Source organism: Leptosomus discolor, unplaced genomic scaffold (assembly GCF_034619465.1).
Source record: "Leptosomus discolor isolate bLepDis1 unplaced genomic scaffold, bLepDis1.hap2 HAP2_SCAFFOLD_33, whole genome shotgun sequence".
Lineage (NCBI taxonomy): Eukaryota > Metazoa > Chordata > Aves > Leptosomiformes > Leptosomidae > Leptosomus > Leptosomus discolor.
The window spans coordinates 2,090,177-2,106,776 of record NW_028237861.1 but is presented as its reverse complement, the minus strand read 5'-3'; the positions used below and the strand labels follow the sequence as shown (position 1 = coordinate 2,106,776).

The 16,600-nt window shown below is 53.1% G+C and overlaps 1 protein-coding gene across 1 annotated transcript; it reads left to right on the top strand.

Annotated features, from left to right (window-relative positions):
* Positions 1-2,376: 2,376 nt before the first annotated feature.
* On the top strand, positions 2,377-15,248 carry LOC147412578 (coiled-coil domain-containing protein 40-like). The gene is made up of 18 exons (XM_086481217.1): positions 2,377-2,495; positions 3,680-3,848; positions 4,031-4,221; positions 4,744-4,827; positions 4,916-5,135; positions 5,970-6,124; positions 6,949-7,071; positions 7,472-7,593; positions 8,316-8,559; positions 8,667-8,849; positions 10,090-10,335; positions 11,069-11,282; positions 11,830-11,999; positions 12,124-12,215; positions 12,818-12,938; positions 13,602-13,790; positions 14,002-14,160; positions 14,922-15,248. The coding sequence occupies exons 1-18, from the start codon at positions 2,397-2,399 to the stop codon at positions 15,165-15,167; spliced, it is 3,027 nt and encodes a 1,008-aa protein (XP_086337343.1). The 5' UTR covers positions 2,377-2,396; the 3' UTR covers positions 15,168-15,248.
* Positions 15,249-16,600: the final 1,352 nt, after the last annotated feature.

Genomic DNA, 16,600 nt, shown 5'->3' with positions numbered 1-16,600 from the left:
CTTCCACCCCGGGTCTTGGGTCCGTTTTGTGAGTCGATCTAATCCCACCTCCACATTGTCCTTCCCGAGCCACTGCTACCATCACCTTTGCCTGCTTCTTAAACCTCTCGTCTTTCCTTCTGACAAACACCTTCTGTGCCTCCCTCAATAGCCCGTCCAAACCTCTGTTCTGCCAATCATCTATCTTCTCAGTTTTTCTTTTAATATCTTCCCATGCGTTTGCTACAAATTGCATTTTCAGCAGGGCCTGCCCCTCCTGAGTGTCTACATTCAGACTGGAATACATTTGGAGACTCTTTCGTAGTCTCTCTAACCATTTAGTGGGCGACTCATCTGCTTCTTGATATTCCTTGAAAGCTTTATTAATTCTTCCTCTCTATTCTTCCTCCCTCGGTAGTCACCCCCCTTTTCTTTTAAAGGGTATAAATTTACCCTAGTGTCGGCCACCATCCACAGACTGGCATATTCACTTTCTTCCAAATTAAATGGTTCCTTTGAGTTAACATAAATGTTTAGCGCCTGACCTATCCAATCCTCAAATGATCCAAAAACAGGCCAATACAGATGGTCTCCTCGAATCTGTTTTCCGCCCCAGACCTCTATGCAATAATGGATCATTTTTACCTTATCCTTTCCCTGCCTAGAGGGAAAGTTATCCCAGTGTTTCAACATCAGCCCTAGGGGACTATCGGGCGGTATTTGGGGCAATTTCACATGGGGCCCCTCTCCCATGGGCTCAAAGGGCTTGCTTTTCCTTTGTCCCATCTTCTGAGGCACTCACACACACACCCCAACCGCTCCCCTCGTTTGTGGCTCGCTCCCTCGCGGGCTACGAGAAACGCACTACTAGAGGGTCCGCACTCACTTCGCCCTGGCAGGACGTCTCATACACCGTGCCCCAGGATACCCAACCCAAACCGAACGGATTCCCGGCCTATACTCACGCGTCCTGCGTCTTCGTTCGGAGCTTCGTGCACAAAGATTACAGGGTTACCGGTTCTCCTTTGCTCAGTGTTCAATTTAGGTTCGTTGGTCGAGACAGAAGCGACCTGAGGGCTGCAGGGGCCGCCGGATGGCGGGGCGCCTCCCCAATGCAGCTGCAGGCCACAATCTAGTCGCGATCCGAGTCACGGCACCAAATTGTGATAGGTAGAGACACGGACAATTTACAGTGTCAAAATCCAATGCGAATTTTATTATATTAGCAAGCGAACAAGAGCAAAGGCAGCGCTGGGCGGCCGGGGAGTCTGCGCTCCACCAACGGCTCGTGCCTTCCCGCCTCGTGTAAGCACATTATATACAGCCTCATTTCCTGCATTCGCGATGTCGCAATCAGGGCGATACTCTGCGCATGTTCCTTCTGTTGCTGGGGGGTCTTTCTCTGCCTCCTGGTGGTCGTAAGGATGAAGGCTGAAGGTCTTCCTCGTTGCCCTGTGGGTGAACTTATGCAAGAATGTGATTACTCAACCCCCTCAGCTGCGGGTCCTGTTTACTTTGCCAGATGTCCTTCAGTTGGGCTATCAAGCCTTGGGGGCACATAAATCTTCCCTCCATACCTTCCCATACAGGTTTAATGAACAAAGCACAATATGTTACTTATTACACCGACCATCCACCTTCAGGTCTCTGCTGATAACAGCAAAGGAAGAGGTAGATACTGGGGCAATTTGAGAGAGGACCCCCTCCCCAAAAGGAAGGCAATCCTAAATACACCCCAAGCTTTAGGGAGCCAGCCCAGAACAGCCGAAAATAAAGTTAAAATGAACTATTTCGCATTCCGCCAGCCCCCAGCCGGCAGCACACCGAGCGCCTCGGGGCTCCGGTGGGAAGGGAAGACAAAGAGCGGGATAAAAGAAAATGGATGCATCCCCGGGGTGCTGGGCAGCGTCCCGGGTGCCTCGTCCCCGCAGCTCCCCCCGCCCGGACTCCAGCCCTCGGCGCCGTTACCTGCTGCCCCGCACCGGGGCTGGCGCCGCCAGGGCGGCCGGGACGCCGCGGGCCCCCCCCGGGCCCGGCGGGCTGAGGTAGTGCGGGCCGAGCGCCCCCCCCACAGCCCCCCCCATCTCCACGAGCCGAGGTGGTGCGGCCCGCGTTCCCCCCCCCCCCTCCACGGGCTGAGGTGGTGCGGCCCGGAGCGCTCACGTGACCGGGTGTTGATGCGTCGCCTGGCAACGGGAACACGGGAACATGGCGCAGACGGCGGCGGGTGAGTGTGGGGCTGGGCCGCGGCCGGGCCTTGAACCGCCCGGCCCTCGGCCGCCCGGCCTCCCCGGCCCCGCGGGTGCCCGTGCCCAGCCCCGCGGCGGCCTGCAGCTGGCAGGCCCCGGGGAGCCGGGCTGGTTCTCACTCTTCCCTCCGCTCTGGTTGCAGGCACAGGCCATCCCCAGCCCAGCAATATGGAGGAGGCCGCCGGTGGCGCAGCAGAGGGCTCTGGGGTGGAATCCGGCTCCGCTGCGCGGGATATCGTCCGAGTTCCGTCGCCTCTTGCTGTGGAGGTGATTTCCTTCAGAACGTTCGCGGGGCAGCATGACGTTCCTACGCTCTCCTTGCAGAGTGATGGCTTCATGGAAGCAGTTTCAATAGGGAGAAGTAAAACAAGGGAGCGGTTGTTGAAGTCTTGCCCTGCCTATTAAAAAAACAAAGTTAAATGTAGTTGTAGTTCTGTGTGTCAGCAGCGTCCTGAAGCATGTGCTTCTCACTCAGCTCCCAGATGGCTGTAAGCATGTTAAACGGGAGGTTGCCCCCATCTCACAGACACACGTATGGGGGCTGTGTTCGAGGTTGGTGGTGATAAGTTTTCTTTGTCTGTTGGTACTGCACGATATTTGAATTTGGCAAATGATGGTACGGGATAAAACAGTGTCTCTTTAAAAAGAAGATAATAGTTTGGCTACGTGTAGCACCAGCTGGAGGACTAAAATCCCTAAGGGCATTTTTTTAAAAAATAGACGTGAGCCAGAGACACATCTGAAATTAAAAGTGGTGTGTAGAATTTTTGTCAGGATCTTTACCGTCTTCATGCTGCCTGGGTGACTGTTTTTGTGAACGAGATTAAACTTCAAAATTAAACTCCCATGACAAAAAGCAGTTGTTACAGCACCGTAGCATGAGCATTAAACCAAATGCACAACCTGCTGTAACGCTGCTATTCTGCTTTTTGCCTGTGTGTGTGCTAGGCAGTAGAGGCGGAGAATGGGAGCGACAGTGAAGAAGAAGGGTCCGTTCCTCTGCAGGACCAAAAAGAGACATTTCCCCCAGCAGAAAGAGGAGCTACAGAGCTGTTTGTTAGTTCTGCAGAGGTGAGACACTAACAACACACACAATCTTATTCACAGAAGGCATGGCCGGTATTTGTAACTTCAAATTCTCCTGGGGCGGTTTTGTTGCTGCCAACACAAACCCGACCAGAACTGAACAGAGAGAAGCTAACTGGTCAGGCACAAAGTCTACAAAAGCTGTGACAGAGCTGGAGAGGTTCCTCTGTTGTGCTGCATGTGGGTAAAGGTGGTTTTTTGATCGGCAGAGGCACAGCTTTGCCAGTGTATCTGTGGGCTGAGTTTAGAACAAGGCCCTCTTGCCTATTCTGTGTCTGCATCGTTCTTGTCTCGCGATGACAGAAATAAGCAGATTGTCAGGGCAGACTGAAAAGCTGTTTCAGGTGGTGGATTTTACGTTTCAGGAAAAATCCCCTGAGACTTTCTTGGACAAAGTCGAATTAGACAGTTGTCCTCCTGCGTTGAGTGACATGGAGCAGCCAGTAACCGAGAGAGAAAACCCTCCCCTTCCTTCAGGAGCTCCTCAGCAGGTGTCTGCGTGGTCAGCGGAGCGGAACAGCTGCACAGAGTCAGGTATCCTTCAGTCCCTTGCTAACAGTACAACACTCCATACCACCTGTCAAGCGCAGTTTCTAGTTTTCTCCCTTTCTCGTCATTGTTAGTCCAACTGGAGGCACAACGCTTTGAAATCTAAGCATTTTCTTTGTCTTCTTCTCTTTTTTTTTTTTTTTTTTTTCTTGGGGGGTGGGGTCCAGGTGACATTGGAGAACCCATTTCTCTCTGCTCAGAGACTGCCTTTGAGCAGTTGGATCAGCTCACCAGTGAGCATGGTGACCAAAGGCGGGAACAGGCATGCCAGCAGCGTGGAGCTGAGGGGCACAAAATGAGTGGAAGAAGTGAAGAAACCGTAGAAGAAACAGAGCTGGTTGTCTTGGATCTAGAACATGTGAGAAGTCCTCAAATCTTGTCGTTCTTCTTCGCAGACCTGCTGTTTTTATTTGTATGAAATACACAAGGTAGATTGTCAGCAGCGGCTCAGCCATAGGCTGAAACCACGTGTTTAAAACAGGCTTTTGCAGAAGTACTGACTCCTGAGCGTGTCTGCTCCCTCAGGGTTAACCCCAAACGGGAGGCTCAGGAGGGAGCCGTGTAGTGGGTAAATCTGGTACTCCTCAGTGCTCCTGAAAGAGAAGTACTGTCAGCAAGAGCGAGGGGATGGGCTCTCAGAGGCAGCTCTTCTGATGTGTTTCTGACTTTCAGATATCCTCAGTAGTGGCTTTCTGCTGTCAACAAATAGCCACTATGTAACTCCTCTCACTCGTTACAGTGAGCGTAGCTAAAGTAAGAATGCAAGGGTCTGTGGCAGAAAATACGCTGTGTTATTTAACAGCGGGGGTAGCAGTAAGGTTTCTTCATAATTTCTTTACACAAGTACGTTGACTTGTATCAATGTCATACTTCTTGACAGCCTCTGATGAGAAGATTCCAGGCTGCCCTGAAGAGTCACCTCACTAAGCAGATGGAAAAAGTGAGCCTAGAGCTTCAGGAACTGGTACGTGGCATTCTTACTTTGCCGTCCCGCAGCAGCCCACCCCTGCCCGAGCTGAAGCCAGGTAACTGGTTTCCTCTTGTGTTTGCAGAGGGCAGCAGCGAAGAAAGGGCAAGCAGAGAGGGAAGAGCTTGGGCTGGTTCTTTACGGAGCGCAGCAGCAGCTGGCCCGCCTGCAGCTGGAACTGGAGAAGAGCCACGACCGCCGTTCTCAGGTGGCCACAGCACGTCAGCAGCTGGAGGAGGAGCTGGGGGGCCTCAGGCTTACTTACAAGCAAATGTGTCAGAACACACACGATGAACGCCAGAAAGGTGACCGAGGCAGCCCTTGCCAGGTTTCCTGGCTCTAGTACTGTGTGGAGAAAGGGATTTATTTGAATCCAAGGCAAGCATTGGATTGAAAAATACAGTAACATTGATCAGGAATAAGGCACTCGCTGAAACCTTTCACAGGTATTCCTGGTTGTTTCTAAGACCGTGTGGCTACCTTGTACTTCTGAGAAGGTCTTTAGGACTAAAACTGTTCCGGGCAGATGGGCTGCTCTGTGATTTAGAAGGAGGAAGATCCTGTCGCTCTGTTACGTTTGCCTGTGTCTCTGTAAGGGTGTGACGAGATCGCAAAGGTCGTGGGTCGTGAGGGGCACCCGGGAGCCTGAGAGTGCCATCCGTGTGGGAACCCGTCCCAGCCAAAGAAATGGACTTGACTCATGCTGGTTGTGCTGCAGGCCTGTGGGTAGGGGACAGGGAAACAACTGTGATGGCGAGGGTAGCTCAGCGTAGGATAAACTGCCTAGAAAGGTTTGGCAGGTTGCTGAAAAAAATAGAGAAGCATTCAACAGACTGAGAAAGAGACAGTTCCGTTTTGGGGCAGAGGAGTGGAGTCACAGCCTCCTGAGGCCGCCCCTTCTTTGATCTCCTGGGCTTCTGAGTGCTGGGAAGCAATGAATTGCTTACCAAGATATTAGCTGTGCTTGTGGAGCTGTACTCCAAAGCTGATGCAAATTCACATTTCAGGGGGGCTGATTTGGCTGGTAAGTGTGCGAATTTAGCTTTGGGTGCTTCTGTGTTTCTTTCCCTTTTACCTCTGTTTAAAGTGTGTCTTACAAACATACTTTCCTGTAAATATTTTTCCCCCTGCCTCCCCAGTCTCTGCAATGCAGATCCAGCTTGAAAACCTGGCCTTGCCCCTCTTCTACATGCAGAACATGGCCCATATGCACCATAATATTTTACTAATGAAACGGTCGACAAAGAGGGCTGAGCTGGAGAAGGCCCAAGCTGACGTGGAAAAGAAAAAACAGGTATCAAGTAAAACTCTCTTCTTTCAAATAAATAAATGAATTCAGGTGACGGCTAGCGGCGAGTCTCGGAGGACGTGCTGCCTTGGCAGAAGGAAGGCTGTAGTGAATATACAGACACCATGGAAGGTGCGTGGGGATATTTTCCCCAAATAATTGAAAATGAGAAGAATCCCCACCACCAAGATAGTGGCATGTACTGAACAGAATTTTTTTATGAGCCTTATAATAGGAAGTAGTAATCAGTAGTGATCACTCTTCACGCAGGCAACGGGGGTGTGGGGGCAGAAAGATATTTAGCAAAGAAGTATCGTATGTTGAAGTCTGGAGAATTGCTCTGAGTCCCAAGGAAGAGCGAACTTGGAAGGTGAACTGAGCGGTCGGTGTGCTGGAGCTCCCTCTGCTGCCTCCTGCTTGCAGCAGGACACCAACTAATTACTGTTGATGCAGAATTGTGGGCAAACGGTTGAGATGGAATGGGTTTAGATGGTTTTTAACAAAGGATTTTAAACCATAAATTATCAAGATTCCCAGCTGCTGGAGAGGTGGCGCAATGTAACCCATGCTGGCAGGGATGAATGCTGCTTCAGATCTGAAGGACCAATTTCCTACTGTGGGTGGAACGATAAAAACCAGCAAAGAAGGTTTTGTTCTCTTCAAAATTGTCACTGCTGCATTCAGGAGTCATTTGGATAGGAATGGAAGAGTTTCAGTAGGAATCAAAGCTAACTGAATTCATTTTCAGCCCAAGTTATTGCTGTAGAATTTAGTTGGTTAAGCCTGAGATTATGTTACTCATCCTGAGCTGTTTGGCTCTGCCTCTCTAGGATCTTCTGGTAGACCGCTTGACCCGGAAAGCCTACGAGCTGCAGGAACAGATTGCTCTGTTCGAAGCTCAGTTTGTGGCTCAGGCAGAGGACACAAAAGTAACTCGGCAAGCAGCAAATGAGGTAGGAGAATGCTTTTTTCCGCTTCTGGTTAATATTTCCCTCTGGAAGGACCGAGCCCGTTGGCTCATGCTCACGTGGTAGCTACAGTGTAGGACAGAGTTGTATGATCAGTTCCTGTTTGGAGGAATGAAGACTTTTTTGTTTTGTTTTGTTTTGTTTTGTTTTTCCCTTTGTCCTCAAGAATTGCCTATAAATCACTTCCTCCTCCACCCTCTCTGCATTTTTTTCCTTGCAGACCTATGCTCTGTGGTCGGGGGTGACCATAAACCAGAGGCACGTTAGCTGAAGCTGTTCCTGCCCAGCGTATTATGAACACACACCAAAAAAAGGCATTGTAACGTGAATTTGGTTTCCCAGCCTAGTATAGATTTATCCTGTCTACAAATCCTCTCTCCCCCAGGCTTGTATGGAGGTTCAGGCTATTAACATGGAGAAAAAGCGACTGATGAACCACTGGAATAGCAGCTTGGCGGGAATGAAGCAGAGAGATGAGGCCTATATCGCCACCCAAGCGCTGCTGAGGTACGGTATCTGAGAACAGTCCCAGGAGAGACCTCACACGGGTTGGACGAGAGGGATGCTGAAAGGGACAGTGCGTCTCCAGTTTATTGCTGCGCATGCAGGATATGTCAAGCAGAACAAGTTTGCTGCTCTGAAGCACGTAGTAAGGTTAAAGGATAGGAAGCACAGTTCTTTGTCACTATTCTGTATCCAAAACACAACTCTCCCCCAAAATGTGTGGGGTTTTTAAAACTGTTTAGAGTTTTTCTGTTCATATTTTAGTCCTTTAGAAGAGTTCCTTCACCTTTGCAACATCTCTCAATCCAAAGAGCTAGACTTCAAGAGGGATTTTACCTGTCGCTCTCAGTTAGGGTTTTGTGATGCCTTCAGAAATCATCAGGAAAACCGTCCTGTTGTTGCCAAAGGAAGCGCTTATTTGCTCTGGAGTCAGCCTGGCTGATTCCCTGCAATGTGCTTTTATGGTGGCATCCTGGTAAGAGTGGGGGGTGGGGACAGGACTGAAAGCGGGAATTAATTTTCCTACGTACGTTTGCTTTTCAGTCTTCTGTCTCCATCCATCTTCTGATGACTCTGCACTGTCACAGCAGGGTGGCCTTTGTAAAGATCTTCCTCCTTGGTCTGTTGTCGCTGCAGTAGCGTGTTTGAAAAGAGGAATTTGTAGATGACTGTTCAGCGCGTGAGTCTACCCCTGTGGTGATTTTCCATCCTCTTTGCCTCTCCAGCAAGTACAGACATGACCTCAAGTCCCTAGAAACGGACATCCATGGCTGTAGGAAGTCAATCAGGAAGGAGGAGGAGAAGAATGAGTTGCTTGTCGCCATCCTGAGCCGTTCACAGAACGATGCCAACATGACAAAGAAGCTGATTGCCCAGTGCCTTTCCAGGCAGGAGGCCTTGAAGGTGGAATCTGGCACCTACGCTCGCGTTCTCCACGAGACAGAGCAGGCCCTCAACAGGACCAGGATGGTGAGGAGAGTTACTTGGAAGAAGAACCTTTCAAATCAGACACAGATGTTTAATCCCCTTCCCCAAACAGTTGTAGTGACCCTGTCTCCTGTCTTTCCTGCGTTTAGGATCAAGCTGCTTGTCTGAATCAGTTGCTGTCCATCAGTAAGGACATAGAGAAAGGAACTGATGCCAAAGTGCAGATGGAGAACGAAATCATGGCAAAGCTTCAGGACCAGATGGTGTCCAGCAAAGCCACAAAGCACTTCTCGCAGCTGGCTGCAAAGCTCCGTAGGAGAAAAACAGACCTGGTGTGTTATCTCTTCCGTTTGGGAGGGCGGGGGAAGGAAACCGCCCTGAGCGGTGTTTCTCAAGTGTGTTTCGTCCGCGCCTTCGTTCTGCTTTTCAGACCTGAAGTTGAAGGTCTGCTGAGTTTGTGACTTCAGTTTGGTTCTTCCAGTGCTCTTAGTGCGGGATTCTGGTGTACGCGAGAGGGTTTGGCCAAAAAGGCCTTGACACATAATGTACTATTCTTTCTTTGCTTAAAAAATGGGACAGAACGATGAATTCTGGGAGTTTTTACCATAAAGTAGTACCAGTTCTTATGTATTGGAGGAAGACAGTGGATGTGTAGTTCTGCTGTACTCCACATTGAACTAACCTGTATCTCTGTCCGGCATCAGGGAATGCGATACAGGCCTGCTCTCGTTCCTGAGTGAGGATTACAGCCCAAGGAACAATCGAACCAGACCCACAGTTCTTTGTGGCACGATCAGTTGCTCTCTTTGGGAGTGTGTAACTGGAACAGATAGAAAAACTAGAAGATCCAGCGTAGTGTTTGTGGTGTTGAGTTGTGTGGGCTGGCACTAACAAGGCACCCACACCTCTGTATTTCTGCGGGTTACTTCAGCCTGGCCCTGGGATTTTTAAATCGGGGGCATTATCTTGAGCAAGAGGAAGAGTTCCAGGGCTGGCTTCCGTTGTGAGAGAGGGGCCCCCCGCCCCCTTCCCACAGGCACACCAACAAGTGGACACTCGCGTTGTCTCCCATCAGCACCTGCGGTGCACGGCTGGATGTAGCCAGAGAGTCGTGGCCGCTGGCGGCACGGGGGCAGCAGAAGTCATCCGGCTGCATTCGCGCTGCGCTCAACAGGCACCCGCCTTTCTGGCTGCTGCGGTGGTGGTTCGGTGAGGGACGTGTTTGTCGGGTGTGGTGGAGAATGTCCTGCTCCGGTGAGCCGGGCAGCTGGAGACACCCAGGCAGGGCAGGTAACTGCAGAGGTGATGAGCGCGGCCTCTTAAAGGCTTTGGGATGTTTGGGCTCCTTCATGCTCTTCAGCAGCCTTATGGCAGAGGTAAATGTTGGTATCTCCGTCAGGAGATGGAGAAACAAAGGTACAGAGCGGGTAAGTGGCTGGCTCGCAGCTTGTGGCACAGACCTGGGAGGAGAATCTAAATCCCCTGACTCCTGTGCCTCGGGAAGCGGGCGTTCCAAATCAATGGGCTGCTGCTGCTGACAGTAATTTGTTTTCTGTCTGTTGGCGTTCCTAGGAGCTGCATTTTTCCAAGGTTGAGAATGATGTGGCCCAGGTTATTCTGAATGCAACTCATACCAGCTGCAGGCTGACAGTTCTCCAAAACACACTTTGTCAGCTGGACAAGGAAGTAAAAAATACCCGTGACCTGATCAGCTGCAGGGAAAGCGAGATTGCAAGGTGCAGTCTCCTGACCGAGAACAGGCAAGCGGTGCTCAGCCAGTACAACAAGAGGTTGGAGAAGATTCTTGCGCGGCAGGGGGTATGTACATTCCCATTTCAGTCCCAGGCTTCTTTGTGGTGACCACAGGTGCCCCTGATAAATGTAACTGTGTAAGTGCTGAGTAGTTAAAACTTTCAGGCATCAGTATAGAGGTTTAAAAGCTGCACTAGTTAATGTAAATGTTTACGTCTGTCAAACAGCTCTTAGTGCACGGGGGGGGGGGGAGGAGCTGGCGTGAGGGAATTGTGAAATGAGGGTGTGCCCAGCACAGATTTCTGCAGGGAGTTGTCTGCGCCCGATGAAAACGTTGAATGACATCAATACTCTGGGAGTAACTAGGGTCTCATCAGAAAACCTGCAAATACTGACAAGGGGCGAATGGAGCAGGCGGGGTGATGTAGATCACTTGGTGCTTGGCCCCATTCAGCTGATACCCAGGTCTGCCCCTGGCACCGTGAGCTGCAAGACCTTTATAGAGCCCAATGCAAGAATGAGTGCTGTGGCAGACTCTTGGACACCCAGATGTGCCTGTTGTAGGAGCTTAGGAGGCCCCTCTCGCCCCAGAGCCTGAGAGCTGTTCGGGCTTCCCTTGCATTTGTTCCCGTGAGGTCAGGAATGATTGGTCCCATCCAGCTCCTGGGAAATAGAGGCACAAAGGAAGTAACAGTATAGCGGAAGTATTCGGTAGGCATCTCAGCAGCTGGACCGGCCTTCTGCAAAAAGTGCTTCAGCAGCTTCTGCCTGATTAATCCCCAACCTTGCCCTCATCCAGGGTCAAGAACTGGGGCCACTGGAAATGGAGATCAACAAGCTGTCCAAGCAGATAGAAGAATATCACTCTGAGGTGATGACGCTACAAAAGCACTGGCTCAGTCAGCAGCAAGAGCTGGTCAAGTTAACACACCAACGGGAGGAACAAGTAGCCTCCCTGGATATGTTAAAGAAACGGATCACAGTAATGCAGCAGAAGAAAGTGCGCAGGGAAAGTAGGTCATTCCCCAACTCTTTTTAAAACGTTCAGCTGTGAATGGAGGAAAAAGGGAGCGAGGGCTTACGGACGGGTGAGCCAGACCTTCACCAGAGAATGCGCCGTGCTCCTACGTCCGTGTGAGCAGTAACGCAGGCGGCCCCAGCACTGCTCTGGGGCTACGAGCCAGGCACCTCTGCTGCTCTGCCTGGCGTTATTCCCTGTCCCGACTGATCCCGCTGCCTTAACGGGCACAACCGAACCGAAGTGGCCGTGTCACGTGCTACACTTCTTAAATAACGTTTGCAAGTAGTTGGTGGGTAAATGTCCCCACCACGATGGCGCTTCCCTTGGCTCAAACCAGCTCTTTTCCACAGCAGTCTCCTTCAAAACCGTATTTGGGTTTTGGGCTTGTGGAAAAACGGTTTGGCTGGGTACGTGGGACGCAGGTGGCTCTGCAGGCAGCGTTGTCTGGTCTGATGGCAGTCTGTCACGCCTTGCCTGTGTTCCACCTGCTGCTTGTGGGAATTTTAAGACTTTTTTTTTTTTTTTCTGTTCACCTGTAGATGAAATTCAGCAGGAAACAAAAGAGCAGAAGGACATTGAACGTCACATGAGGAACATGTCCAATGACTTGATAAAGCTGAATGTGTTGATCCACAAGAACAGCAGCAGCTTCGAGGAGCTGCAATATGGCAACACGATCACCGAGAACGAGTTTGTGCGCTCTCTCAAGGTACAGACATCTCATTTCCAGGTCTCAGCCTCCCGTGCAGATCGGAGGCAGACAGTGACCATGTAAATCTTTCTTAGTCTGACCACGTTGTGTTGTCTGACAATGTTATGCTTCCCAAACCTAGGCAGCAGAAAAAGAGTCGGTTAAGATGCAGGAGAAGCACAGTCAGCTGACTGAGGAGAAGGAAAGAGTCCTAAACAGCCTGGTGGAAGCAGAGTAGGTACCAGAGAGGTTCTTGCTTTGTGCCACCCTCTTTGAATGTAGGTGTCCATGTCACCTTTCCTCTCTGCTCATCGAACTGAACCTGCAACAGCAAATGTGCTTCTGTCCTTCTCGGAGAAGATGAAAGGAGTTTCATGGATTTTTGGGCGCAGAAGCTGAAAGGTGCTTTAGCTGTCTCTGCAAGCAGCGAGAGCCGTGAGGATGTCGGCTTTAACAGTTCCAGCAGGCTCGTGCTGGACGTTGCTGAGATCTGTATGGGGTGACTCTGCCTGCGCTCTCCTCCGCCAGTAACTCGGAGCGAGCGTGCTGCGCTGGGCAGCTCACTGGGGTCCACCAGCCCCCGGCAGCCTGGGCACACTTGTTGTTAGTCACCGTGCCACCACCGTGCCACGTTGTGGATGGCGGAGCTCCCTGTCTGGTTCCACGCTGCTCCTGGCTGCCCTTTTACGTGTCCCACGTGCAAACCCTTAGGTTCTGCTGAACCTTCAGCTCCATGTTCAGGACTGAGCTCGGGAGCGTGCTGCCACGCGTGCACAGGGAGCGAGCGTCCTCTCGGGCACTGACAAAGGTGCCGCTTTCCCTTTCTGTCACTGAAGGCATCAAATCCTGCTGTGGGAGAAGAAGATCCAGCTGACGAGAGAGATGCATGCGGCGGTGGAGTCTGAGTCAGGGCACGGCGAGATCCACGCTATGAGAACAGAGATTCACAGGATGCAGGTGAGCCCCGGGGGAGGAGCACTGGGGAGGGGAAGCTGCACACGATGGATTCAGCTTCGGCGTTGCTGAAGGCAGGAGATGAGAAACGGGCTGGGGAAGCAGCATTGCCAGGCCACAGCAATGTTGGAAATCGTACACCCTCCAGCTGGGCTGAATGAAATACATCCAGCGTGCGTGCTCTTCGTGCCTTCCTTGCGCCTGCCGTGTAACGGGCTGCAGCAGAGTCTAGAGACACCTGAGAAATCTATTTAAAACATAATATGTTTGCCACCTTATGCCGTGACCCCAATTTATAAGCAAAGGAATGTTGATGACTAAATATTGCATCATCTTAATCACTGGTTAGGGAAGCCTTCTGTCTTCTGGCAAAGCAACTCTTCCCTTTTGTTCCCAGGTTACTTTACTCTCCTGCTTTTCCTATTGCTAAGGAGTTCCAGTGAAACCTTTTGAAGATTACTTTAGACGAGTTGATAATCCAGCCCTTTGCTTTCCAGATCCACACAGGGCAAGCCGGGTTTGGGTTTAGAGCAAATTTGGCTTGCCAACGCTCACGTGTCACGTATGTCTGGTTTATGTGGAGGGGATGTGCCGCACAGGATCGGTTCGGTGCCGTTTGTGAACATTTGTTACTTTCAGCCTATTTCATATCTTGACACACGGCAGGTCCGCTATGGCCAGCTGATGAAGCAGCAGGAGAAGATGATTCGTGATATGGAGGCATCTGTTTCTCGCAGAGAGGTGATAGCGCTTCGTGGAGAGGGTCAGAACAAAAGAGACAAGAAGCTTGTCCCCAAGAGCGTCTTCCACTGCAAGAAACAGGAGCTGAGAAAGAAGATCAGCAAAGCCCAGAAGGTGAGCGAGCAGAGCAGGGCTGCAGGAGTTCACCGAGGCTGTAAGGAGCACCAGGGTGGGCTGAGCGCAGACACGCGGGGTGTCGGGACACAGACGGGACAGGCTTTGGAGGCTCCTTAAAAAACCCCACAGGAGAGTTCTGGGGAGATGGCTGGGAGTGCAGCTGGACGAAGAACCACACTCTGCCCTTTCCTTCTCTTCCGTTTGCCAGAACGTTCAGGACTGCAACGCAACCCTCCTGGAGCTGGAGAGCGCCCAGGCGTCCCTCGGTGCCGCCTTCTCAGAAAAGCAGCGAGAACTGCGCAGGCTGGAGGCTGAGTGCGACGGCCTCGATGCAGACGCAGAAGCTCGTCGGAACAGGAAGCGACGGGTGAGCGGCTCCGCTCCCTGGAGCTCGCAAGCCCAATGGGACCGGCTGCTTTCTCCTGGTGCCAGCTCCCCGTCTCCTGTCTCGCCACCATCCTGAACTGAGTGTGCTTGGCATTTTAGCGGCACTTTAAGTTAACTGAGCACACCTTGAGGGCTCATGGGGGTCCTGAATTGGGGCTGCAGTTGTACTCTTAGCGAGGCAGCATTCACCTGGAGACATCAGCCTGCAGGACATGGTTTGTGTCTTGAAAATACCCGGTCACAGCTCTCCTCTGTGAGCACTTTCTGGCTGCTCATATGTTACAGATTTGAGAGCCAGCTGAAGGTCTTGAATGGCCTCCTGCAAAAGTTGTAAGTTGGTCAAACTCTGTCCTGGCGAGGGTTGCCCTGTGCATGCAGGTATTTCTCTGGTTTATGGAATTCTGTGATGAACATTTAATTTTTATTTTTTTTTTTCCTATTGGCTGACGTGTAGATGTGGTGCTTAGGGACACGGTTTAATGGTGGACTTGGCAGCGTTAGGTTCATGGTTGGACTCAATGATCTTAAAGGTCTCTTCCAACCTAACCACTTCTCTGGCTGTACGCGTTAGCAGCTGTTCTGCCGGTACAAGAGGGACTTCATAGCCCTGTCCCTCTTCAGAAGCCCTTCCCTTTCAGAATGTGATGGTTCCAGTACCGGTGACAAAAGTCACCTGCCTTTCTTAGTGCTTTTCTCTCTGCGGCCTGCTGTCAAAGCAATTTCTGTTGTTGCTTTCCTCAGAACCTTTTGGAGATCGTGTCCTACCAGACTCGCCGGAAGCACCTGCAGGCGCTGAAGGAAGGGACGTACACTCCCCTGTGCCGCACGGAGCAAGCCTGGAGAAATGAGCACCAGAAACTGCGCCACCGGCTCCAGACCATCGATGCCATCATCCAGCAGATCCAGCAGGACCATCCCCAGCACTACCGGACTCTCCAGTGGCTCAGACAGTGCTTGGGCTCCAGGCTGGGCTCGCAGGAAGCCTGACTGCCACGAACCCCATCCATGTAACCCTCAGCTCTTGTTCTGCTGGAGCCTGCAGGCTTTGTAAATAAACAAATATCTAAAAAATAAGTCTGTGTAGCAGGTAGTGGTCACCAAAGCTGTAGCAGTGCAAATGATTTTTGTTTCCTTGGCTGCACAAGGGTGGCTTCATCCCTCCCCCTGGCCTGGGGCGCTGGGGGCAGCCGCCCCCTTCCCCTCCGGGCCCCCCCTCTCTCACCGCCTTTCCCTGCAGCTCCGGGAGGCGGAAGGCCCCGGCCCCGGCGGGGGAAGGCGCCCGCCCGCTCCCGGGGCCGGTCCCGCCCCGCAGACGCCTCCGTGATGTGAGGCCGGTCCCGCCGCGCCTGCTGGGAGGCCGGGCCGGGCCGGCGGGGCCATGGCGGGGCCGGGGCTCCATGGCCGCGCTGCTGCTGCTGGCGCTGCTGGGCTCCGCCGCGGCGGGCAGCCCCGGGGCCGCCGGCTGCCAGGTGCCCCCGGGCGAACGCTTCGACTGCGGCCCCGAGCGGCTGCTGTCGCGGGCGGACTGCGAGGAGCGGGGCTGCTGCTACGCACCCGCCGGCTCCGGCTCCAGCCCCGGCCCGCCCTGGTGCTTCTTCCCCAGCGGCTACCGGAGCTACCAGGCGGAGAACCTGACGGCCACCGCCACCGGCTCCGCCACCCGGCTCCGCCGCGTCGCCGCCAGCTTCCTGCCGGGGGCCGTGGGCAGCTTGCGGCTGGACGTGGCGCTGGAGACCCCCACCCACCTCCGCTTCACGGTGCGAGCCGGCCCCGGGACCGGTGCCCCGGTGCTCCGGACCCCCCCGCTGACATCCCCCCCCTCCCTTCTGTCCCCGCAGCTGCGGGACCCAGCCCAGCAGCGGTACGAGGTGCCCCTGGCCACGCCGCGGGCGAGCGGCCGAGCCGCCTCCCCGCTCTACGGGCTGCAGATCAACCAGGTCCTGTAAGTGCCCGTCCTGCCCCGAGCCTTCCCGAAGGGATTCGGTCTGGAAGCGGGTCCTGGCCCCAACCCCAGCGGTGCGTGGGACGGAGCAGGGATGCGGCAGGGGATGGCGGTGACAGCAGCGGGGTGGCGGTCAGCGGCTGCGGGGGCTTTGCTTTGAGCCCCTCTGTGGTTCGGTGCCTGGGAAGGGAAGCAGGAGTCCCAGAGATCAGTCGAAACCCGGCTGCTGGGCACCGCTGGGGCTGTTTGCCGGAGTCTCCCTTTCTCTCCGGCAGGCTGAACACCACCGTCGCGCCCCTCTTCTTCGCAGACCAGTTCCTGCAGATCTCCACCTCTTTGCCCTCCCATTTCATTTCTGGGCTGGGGGAGCACCAGACGCCGCTGGTCCTCGACACGGCGTGGACCAGGGTCACCCTCTGGAATCGGGATATGGCGCCTGTGGTACGGAGCGGGGCTGAGGGAGAGGGAGGTGGCTCAT

Coding starts and splice junctions, on each gene's coding strand:
- LOC147412578 (XM_086481217.1), top strand. CDS start 2,397: ATGGAGGAGGCCGCCGGTGGCGCAGCAGAGGGCTCTGGGGTGGAATCC. Junction 8,560..8,666: donor CCCTCAACAGGACCAGGATG/GTGAGGAGAGTT, acceptor TCCTGCGTTTAG/GATCAAGCTGCTTGTCTGAA. Junction 12,000..12,123: donor AGTTTGTGCGCTCTCTCAAG/GTACAGACATCT, acceptor TCCCAAACCTAG/GCAGCAGAAAAAGAGTCGGT.